Below are 9,484 nucleotides of genomic sequence, written 5' to 3'. Positions count from 1 at the left end.
GAGAATAACTAGATTTCGCTATATACTTTTGTTGGCAGGGAGAGAGGGAGGGGGGATGGGGGGGGGGGGGTAGAGAGGTCAGGGGGGGGGGGGGGGGGGGTAGAGAGGTCAGAAGAAGCTGTCCGAGAGAAGCTTTGGGTTTAGGAGTGTAGTTTTTGCAAATGGGAAGGGGTTCCAAACGTTTTAGAAACTCTGCAAATGAGATTTGAAAATAATAAGAAGAAACGCCCGAATCTCTCACTGATATCAATCAAGACGGTTCATATAAATTTGCGTCAAGCAATTATTCTTGGCATTTTCAAAGTTTATTACGCAAAACAACTTGTTCCAAAATATTGCATCTTCTTCTGTTCTTCAAAAGAATTGTAATATGAATTTGAACTTTACTCGCACCGTGACACTACTTTTACATGGAAAACGTTTTTGGACCGAGCAATAAATTTATCGATGTAGCTGATAAAAATTATAACATGTTTTACTTTGAGTAACAATAAGGCTTTCTAAAGCTACTCCATAGTGCATAGCCTTTTAGCATCAGAAGAGCTTCAACGTCAATGTATTTGAAGATTCTGCAAGTTTCACCTTATTTCAGTGATGATTTAAAACAAAGTTAATTTGTTATCCAGTTTGCTATAGTTTGATCATACAAAGAAAAAAAGCGTGCCGCTAAGCATCTAGAGGCTTAGTTAAATTTTTCGTAGCTTAACTTTCACACTAGAGCGATGGTACTTAATCCGTGAAATAAAAACAAAATAGTTATTAACTAATAGTCACAATTTAGTGCGTATTTAGTCAATATCACTCAAGTGAATCAATCTATATATGAATACACAGGAGACATCAAATACACAAGAAACATGTTAGTCATTTGTTCATCAATGCTATGACTATCAATGCTCTATACGAAAGAAATTGTTTTGATAAATTAATGTTTTTTGTACCAGATAAATATTAACATATAGTTTAGATTGTCATACTGTCTTTAGTTTAGTGCCCTGGTTACTAATAACGATAAAGGCGCCTGGGAATGAGACATCCGATTCACCGATATTCGGACTAAGTCAAAATCTTGGGAATCTGGCTTTGAGCCTAGAAACGAGCGAATAATCAATGTCCTTAAATATGGTGCCACAGCAGTCTATTTTTTAATTAAACAGGTCTTTATGGGAAGGTATCATTGTTCTACATATTTAATTCATTTGTATCGGCTACATTTTTTAAAGCAGTATATATTTTACCGAACTTCCGGGTATGTCGTCTATCATCAGCCCTGATGATCAGTGTAAAAAAGCGTAGTCGATACGATTATCTTTGTTGTCTATTGATTTCATAACCAATCTCGTACCTAGAGCCTGCGCGCGATTCTTCTGGCCTGCGGCGAAGAACGAGGGCCTTCGCATAATCCATTTTTTGAGACCACATTTCTTGGACTTCCCACAAAGAGCACATGGTTTCAAAGCCTTGCCAAAAATAAAACAATATGTTCCCGATTCCTATAATTTTTATTTTGATCGGAAGTAAACCCAGAACTCTGTTCTAAAGCATGACTTTCGCTGATTATTTAGGAAAATTGCGCATGCGCCAAAAAATAGTTTTATGCCAGAGCCCTCGTTCTTCGCCGCAGGCGAGAAGAAAAGCAGGCTCTGGGTACGAGATTGTATCATAACGTATTTACGCATGCTCATAACATAGCTGAAGGACCTGACTGACTTTAACAATATATCTGTGACCGATTTAACTTACCCTCAATTTTATTACTTTAGTGATCATTATTAATATTTTAGATTTTGTTGTTGAGCCTAATATTTACAATACGGTCAACTCTCGTTATGGTGGACACCCTTGGGACCGTCACTTGGTGTCCACAATAACGAGCGTCCTCAACAGCGAGAGTTGATCACAGTCATTTCTCAGATTTTTCTCCTGTCTGCAACAGCGAGGTGTCCGTTATATCGGGGTGTCCGCAAGGCGAGAGTTGGCTTTAAAATGGTTCTCTATCATAGCCGTGGACATGATTAACGGTCATGATTGACACCACCAATATTAGTGTTCAATATCAGTCTGTTCTTCTATTAATGATTAGAGTGTGATGCTTTCTCCTTGGAGGTAATACTTCTCAAAATGTTAATAATTTCAGCCAGGCTTCCTTTTACTTCATCCAAACAATCATCGTCATAGCCATAATCATCACCACCATCATCATCATCATCAACAACATAATCTAATACTGTCTCCTGTGTTTCTTCTTGAGGAATCGGATCAAAACGCAAATTATCCAGGCTTTTGTTGTCCCAGTAATCTTTAGTAATCCTTTGGTTCTTCTCTCCAACATTTACACTTTGCAAACAACATTCCTTCTCATCAGATACTTTGTCTCCAGTGGTCTTCAGAGGAATTGATTCAAAGTTCATTTTTTCTAGGTTTTTGATGTTGTAGTAAAGTTTACTCAATCTATTCTCTCTGATATTTTCCTCCACATCATGAAAACCATGTCCAATGGAATCGTTATCTTCATAAATGTGTTTTTCGTCATTACATTTTTTAGTTTTATATGGCTTTCCTTTGTTAAGTTTTTGTTGTATAAATTTGCTTAACTTTTTCTTCCAGCTGTTGAAAGCGTTGCGGATGAATTTCCTGGTAAAATCAGACATCTTAGAATTTTCTAACACCTTGGGATCAGTGATGGACTTGGATGCTGTAAAACTTTCTATAACTACCGACAGCAACAAATTTACAAGAAGAAAATCCTTGAGAAATGTGTATAAAATGACAAATATCAAACCAAGGGGACTATCGGAGAAACTCGAATCTTTTTGGAATATTTTGCCGCCAGCTAAAAGGTGAAGTAGCTTGGTAAATGACTTGGTAAATGATGAAAAGTTGTAGGAAAAGTTTCCAAAGGCGTTTGTTGCCATAAAAGAAAGAGCTAGCATGATCACCAGAAACAACTGAAATACGGATCCAAGCATCTTTATGGACTGCAAGATGGTCCGATGGAGTTGGTATACAGATTTACTGAAACGAATAAGACGCAGCAGTTTTATTGTAAGACGCAGCAGTTTTATTGTAACCACAAAGATGACGAGCGACAAAACGAACGTTTCCAGGTCAGACCACATCACAATGTAGTCAGTGCTTGATGTTTCGTAAGGGTTGGCTTGTAATCGCGCAATGAACTTTCCTACATACTTTTCTTTCAGATAGAGCATTGCAATAGCAACGACAATAAAAATAACTTCAATCCATTGAACCAGGTTCCAGATTACTTTAAAATATTCAAGTCCTTGCTTGATAATTCTGATAATCTCGATGGCAATAGTGATCAAAATGATGACCATCAGAAGAAACTGACAAAGTTGAAAGAAAAAATATATAGATTTGTTCGTAGGAGCGTAAACAGTAAGAGTATCAGTTCTCATCATTGCATTAGTGGCACCGGATGGAAATCGCTCATATAGGTATCTAACCGAACTAAACAATGCTGAAGTTGGATTGAATACTGTAAACTCAAGGAAAACAGCCGCTGTGTATTCGTCAATCCAATTGCTCTCTCTTAAGAGGTCAACCACTTCATTTGCTGTCGATTTATTGTATCCAAGGTCTGCAACAAATCCCCCGCCTCCATATAAAATACCAGTTCCATAAAAAGGAAGGGTTTGGATTCTTTTGAAGTCCATGTACCTCCAAGGCCTTGGACATAGGCTATCCAAATTGGATGTAGCAAATTTATCTGTTAAGTTCCCAACAGGGCGCTCCTTCCAACCTGGTAGACTGTAGGGTGTGTCGTCCTCACAATTTAAGTTGTAGCTTGGAAGACAGCGTTTGAATAAATGATGCAATTCCACTTTTGGGCATGATTTCCCTAAGAAATAACAAGAGAATACCATTCCGTTTAATATTTATTACCATTCTTTCTCAAACGACGGTTAGATAACTTTATTAGAACCAATAACATGATTACGATCTTTAAATTCCTATTGCCCGCTCGCCCTTCGTTTTGTAGTTCATACCTTTTACCCTCAGTTGTCGAAGTCGAGGCATCCCCACAAGGAAAACTTTTCGGTTGCTAATAAAACCATTCGTTTCCTCGAACGCTTGATTGTTGTACCACGTGATATCATAAAGAGCACTTATTGGTTCTTCCTTTACCCACTTCCAAAACGATTGTGGCTCTGTGACCTTGAAAAACGAAAGTTGATACATCATGAAACACAAAAAGGCTTATAGGGAGCAGTTATTTTTCTTCTTGTCTCATATTTTCCTTGTCTTAAGCGATGCAAGAAAGATACCAATTTATATGAGCTACATGTGAGTTGGGTTTGTTTGCCGGATCTGTTCTCTCGATCCCTTTCCACGAAGGTTTTTCTCCGGGTTCCTATGGTTGTTTTCCCGAAAAAACAAAACGAAACAAAACAAAACAAAACAAAACAAAACAAAACAAAACAAAACAAAACAAAACAAAACAAAACAAAACAAAACAAAACAAAACAAAACAAAACAAAACAAAACAAAACAAAACAAAACAAAACAAAACAAAACAAAACAAAACAAAACAAAACAAAACAAAACAAAACAAAACAAAACAAAACAAAACAAAACAAAACAAAACAAAACAAAACAAAACAAAACAAAACAAAACAAAACAAAACAAAACAAAACAAAACAAAACAAAACAAAAAACAAAAACCAACGAGCGAACGAACGAACAAACGAACGAACGAACGAAAGAAGAAAGCTAAAGTACCTTTATTTAACGTCGGTAGTTCCTTCAGTTGAAATTCTTTCAATTTACTTTTAGTTCTTTATGTACCTAAAAGTTATTTTCTCAAGATACAGTTACAGACCGACATGTCATACTCACTTTATTAAAGTTAGGTGCAATATTCCGAAGGGAGTCTGACAACATAAATCTTTGGGAGTCTCTGTTTCCATAACATACAATGAATAACAGTATAACCAAAGGTAGATATAAGACCAACTCTGTTAGAAAATGCTTGGAAGTTGATCTACTTTCTGCAAAAATACGTGCTTCATTCAATTCTCCTTCAGTTGGTACTTCTACTGCTTCATGTGATATAAGTTCGTGGTTGCCAGAGATAATGACGTCATCATGGTTGTTCATTGGCTTTTTGATGATCAGTGCCAGCAAAGATACCAAGACGATTATTTTGATAGGCTGTGTTAGAAATATATCTTGTAAGAAAGATACCATTATGGATACAAGCCACTGATTGGCTATGTCTGCGCCCCACATCAGGCTGTAAAAGACAGTAAACAAGGAAGAAACTGTAGCACCAGAGATACATAAAAACCATGCAATCAGAACAAAAGGCTGTGGCACGAATCCATTTACTTTTTGTTCTACTAAAATAGATTCATTTTCATCAGTGACAACTTGTTTCTGCTTGACGTTATCAAAGATCAGAACAGTAATAATGCTAATAGGAAGGACAATGAGGCTGCTTTGAATCCCAGTTTTAATTCCATTCAAACTGACTTGCAAAGGACCAATGAGAAATATGTCATTGAACTTGGTACCGAACTGATAGAACATTGCATTTGATACCATCGTTGCCATTACGACCAGTAAGCAACAGGAAAGTCTTTGGCACCTGGTAAACGGACTGTGGACACTTTTGGTAAAGAGGGAAAGCCATAAATGAGCGTTTGCAAATTGCTTTGCTGCTCTTGTGTAAAGTCGATTCTTAAACTTCATTAACTCGTTATCTTCTGTCAAGAAAATGTCAGCAGAGGTACAATGATCTTCTTTTTCGACTGCAAGCCAACGATTGGCCAAAAAGTTCCATTGCTTTGAACCATTCTCTTCTGAAATGAGGACATCTTGAAGAAACCAAGAAGGCTCGCTTCCGGAGTTATCATGCCATATTGTGAGTTTAAAAATATTGTTAAGAGTTTCCGGTAGGCTGACAAAGAATGTATTAACACTTCCTCTAGCAAACAGCTTTTTGTCAGAATCAGTGTTATTGAAATACAAAGATACCAAACTATTTGCATCATCACCATATATAGTCATTCCGACACTGGCCGTTGTCCCAGAACCTATCCATGAAGCTGTTTGTATTGATATTCTGTAAGTTTTTAAGTCATTACCAATTGACTCTTCCGATGGATTTACATAACAGCTTACAATCTGTGAATATAACAAAAAGACACGTTGTTTTGAAATGAAAATGCACCCTCCAGTCAGATTCACGACGTAACTATAGTATAAGGCCCTCTGAAGGGAGACGTTAATGTAAGAGACAGTTTTTCCTTTCAAAAGGCGTAGCATCGAATACAAGGGTAATCAGTCCAAGCTAATCATCCTTTTAGATTCATTGACGTTATCCTATTCTGATTTCAGTACGAAAAAGTGCGTTACTTTATTTCATCTCGTGGATATTCAAAAGTGGGAGGAAAACATTACCAGTAATGACATATCAACTGATACGAATAGTCACGGATTTTTCCCGAGAAACGAAAGTATTCAAACTCATTGACAATTGCCTCATCATTGAGGATCAAATTCTTCGTCCTAATAATAGATTTCAATTACCTTTTGTTTATCGTAGAGATCTGCTTTCCTTGCAAAAATAAGTCCAACAAAGTACACTAACCAAATGATAAAGACTATTGATAAGACTACGTAGTTCTTTGACTCTCCAAGTTGGGTGAACTCAAAGAAAATTTTGTCGAAGTCAATGGGGTTTGGAGCTACGAAAAAGTCGCCTCCAAACGCGGTCATGTGATAACACAGGCAATGGATATGAGTTGAATTAGATTTTGTTCCAAGCTGAAAAGATACAAAAGCTATAGTCATTTTCCTCATTTTAAATTTCTTCAAAATAACGATGAAGATCAGGAAGTTATTTAGTGAGGACCATGATACTGCAAAGTACTGATATTGCTTACCTTACAGCCATCACTTTTCCATTGCTGCTCTGCTTCACACCAGAACATGCATGCAGACACTGAACTACTCAACTGGTAACTAACATCAGTCTCTGGGTCATAAATCTGGACATCTAGAACAAACTTTGAAGGAGTAGCAGTAGGAGGAGGATCTTTGACTTTTATACAAGAACGTCTTTCACGTCTATGTTCCTTCAAAGCTCCCCTTTTCTTTCTATTGTCTTGTAAATTATTATTCAACAGAGGAAAAAGACTATTTTTCATATTCTTCTGTTTGTTGCCAAGATTATGGTGCTGGAGAAGGCTGAAGTCTTGTAGAACTGATCTTCTCCAGACAGTCTTTGTTATGTTTACAGGTAGACTTTTATTTTGTTTATGGTGGAGAACTCGTAGACCTACGAAATGTAAGCCTGTCTTACCAGTAATGTTGCTCGTGATTTCAATTGCATAAGGATCACGAGAACAATTTGCTGGCTTAAAACTGTTGATGTCTTTGTCCGTACATGAAGAAACATCAGGAATTTTTGTAGCATAACTGTAATTGGAAGATGTTGGCCTGTTCATTGGGCTTACAAAGACTTCAATTTCTTTTCCCTTTTGTGGAATAAGAGTTACTGTTACTGTCATATACATCGAAGGCACAAGTATTGTGTGGTAGCGCATGTTATCACTGTTATTTGAATGAGGCTTTAGGAAAAACGACGGGTTGGAGGAACGAGAAATATCGCCTTTAATATCAAAACGCTCCTTCTTCAGTATGAGACTGATCGGATTTTTCAGAGAGGAGATCTTCAAAATATGGTTGTTTTCAGTCTGTAGACTTATGTCAGCAACTGATGATTTGACTGCTATAGAACTTGGATGCCAGTAAAACGGATTTAATGGATATTCCAGCATCTGCAAATGAAACAAATAACTTTGCAACCTTGTTTTTATTTTAATTAATTCGAATGACATTAATCTAATCATTTTTGTTTGAAATACACATTTTTATGGCTGCTAAACGACAGAGTAAAGGGGTAACCAGCTTGGCATACATACCTGACAGCTTATAAGCTTTGGCGTAGAATTAGTGTTTGAAAACAAATCTTGAGAAGCCGGTAACATGATCTCAACATTTTCTTCATCTCTTATAACTTTGTTATTGAATGAAGATGGCGTGCTTTTTTCTACTTGAATGACGACACTCCTCGTTCGTAAAACTCTTGGGCCATCACCGATGGTTGTGAGGGATGTTATGCTATTTGCAATGTCCTTGAGCAGCTTTGTTGACCTTCTTGTTATATTTACTCCCTAAAGTTTTTATTGACAAGTGTTATTGACAAAGTGCTTTTACAAGGTACTCTCATTATTAGACGAGATTTTGGAATACGATGCATTTTGAACGAAAGAGTCTTGATGCTAACTTACGTGTACATATAATACTATGTAAGTCTGGTATCTAGTATTAAACAACGAAATGAAGTTGCCAAAGTTTGGACTTGCAAAGGGGATTGGAACCCCTCTTCAGGAATATTTAACTTGTGTTGACTGAAGTAAGTAAGTGTCAGATACAACATGATTATAATCCTATGCATCTCGATATCGTTGCTATCTTCCTTTGAACTATACTCACCTTCTCCTCGCTAGCTTCATTTGGGTTCTTAGGAGTAGTACCTGCAGTCATGGTCGAGTTTTCCAGGGAAGAGTGTAATACATTGCTCACTCCTTCCACTAAATTACCCGAAAAAAGTTCCACCATTGCGAGGTTAAGATTGGTGCTTTTATTGCTTAAGTTTAACGTCATCGCTTTTGATGCGCTTTCAATGAGTGCAAGAGTATTAGTCTAGAATAATAAAAGAAATCGAAAAATCTTTAATTTCTTTTTCATAAACAAGTAACACTCTTAACTTGATGGTTAAAATCACTTATCTTTACTATCATTCAAATTTCAGATTAAATATAAAATTAACTATAAACTGTCATAAACGAAAGAAATCTTGATGAGTAGTATAGGGAATGGGGGTTCTAGCGCAGTGACCACACGAGGATTTCCCGTTTAAAGTCACTAACCCGTGTTTGCGTAGCCCTCATTCCCTATGAGACCCCCAGGATTACCCGTGGGGGTAACAGCGCACTCGAAATATGTTACTTTACGCCAGGATTACCCGTGAGGGCAACAGCGCACTCGAAATATGTTACTTTACGCCAGGATTACCCGTTAGGGAATGGGGGTTCCAGCGCAATCTCAACACGGGCAAGACCCGTGTCAAAAATCCACCTACGGACGACCCCCACTCCAAGTGTGGTTGAGGGCAACAGCGCACTTAAATATGTTAGTCTATATATGGAGTGCGAAGAATGTAAAGAGTTTGCTTATGATTTCTGTGTAAAGTGCTTGAAACCCAAGTTTGTACCTACTAAGCCAAATAAGTATATTTGTTGTGGTAAAAAAATGCAAATAGAAGACGACACGTCAGCACAGTGTTACGAGTGTGGTAAGAATATTCGTAATGCCGTACCAAATGCTACCAGAGAGCAGTATTACGCCAATGGAGGTCGTAAGAAAACGCCATATAAGAGATTAAAATAC

At 37.2% G+C, this 9,484-nt stretch overlaps 1 protein-coding gene across 1 annotated transcript; it reads right to left on the bottom strand.

Annotated features, from left to right (window-relative positions):
• Positions 1–113: 113 nt before the first annotated feature.
• On the bottom strand, positions 114–8,578 carry LOC116292705 (polycystin family receptor for egg jelly-like). Its single transcript, XM_089024049.1, has 7 exons — positions 8,528–8,578; positions 7,954–8,205; positions 6,913–7,809; positions 6,557–6,793; positions 4,862–6,151; positions 4,011–4,179; positions 114–3,862 (listed from the first exon to the last, which is right to left on the bottom strand). The coding sequence occupies exons 1-7, from the start codon at positions 8,576–8,578 to the stop codon at positions 2,073–2,075; spliced, it is 4,686 nt and encodes a 1,561-aa protein (XP_088880175.1). The 3' UTR covers positions 114–2,072.
• Between the last annotated feature and the right edge of the window lie 906 nt (positions 8,579–9,484).

Source organism: Actinia tenebrosa, unplaced genomic scaffold (genome assembly GCF_029948245.1).
Source record: "Actinia tenebrosa isolate PJP-AT-01 unplaced genomic scaffold, QUT_ActTen_1.0 PGA_scaffold8__29_contigs__length_14323225, whole genome shotgun sequence".
Lineage (NCBI taxonomy): Eukaryota > Metazoa > Cnidaria > Anthozoa > Actiniaria > Actiniidae > Actinia > Actinia tenebrosa.
Note: the sequence above shows the minus strand (reverse complement) of the source record. Positions and strands in the feature narration are given on the sequence as shown.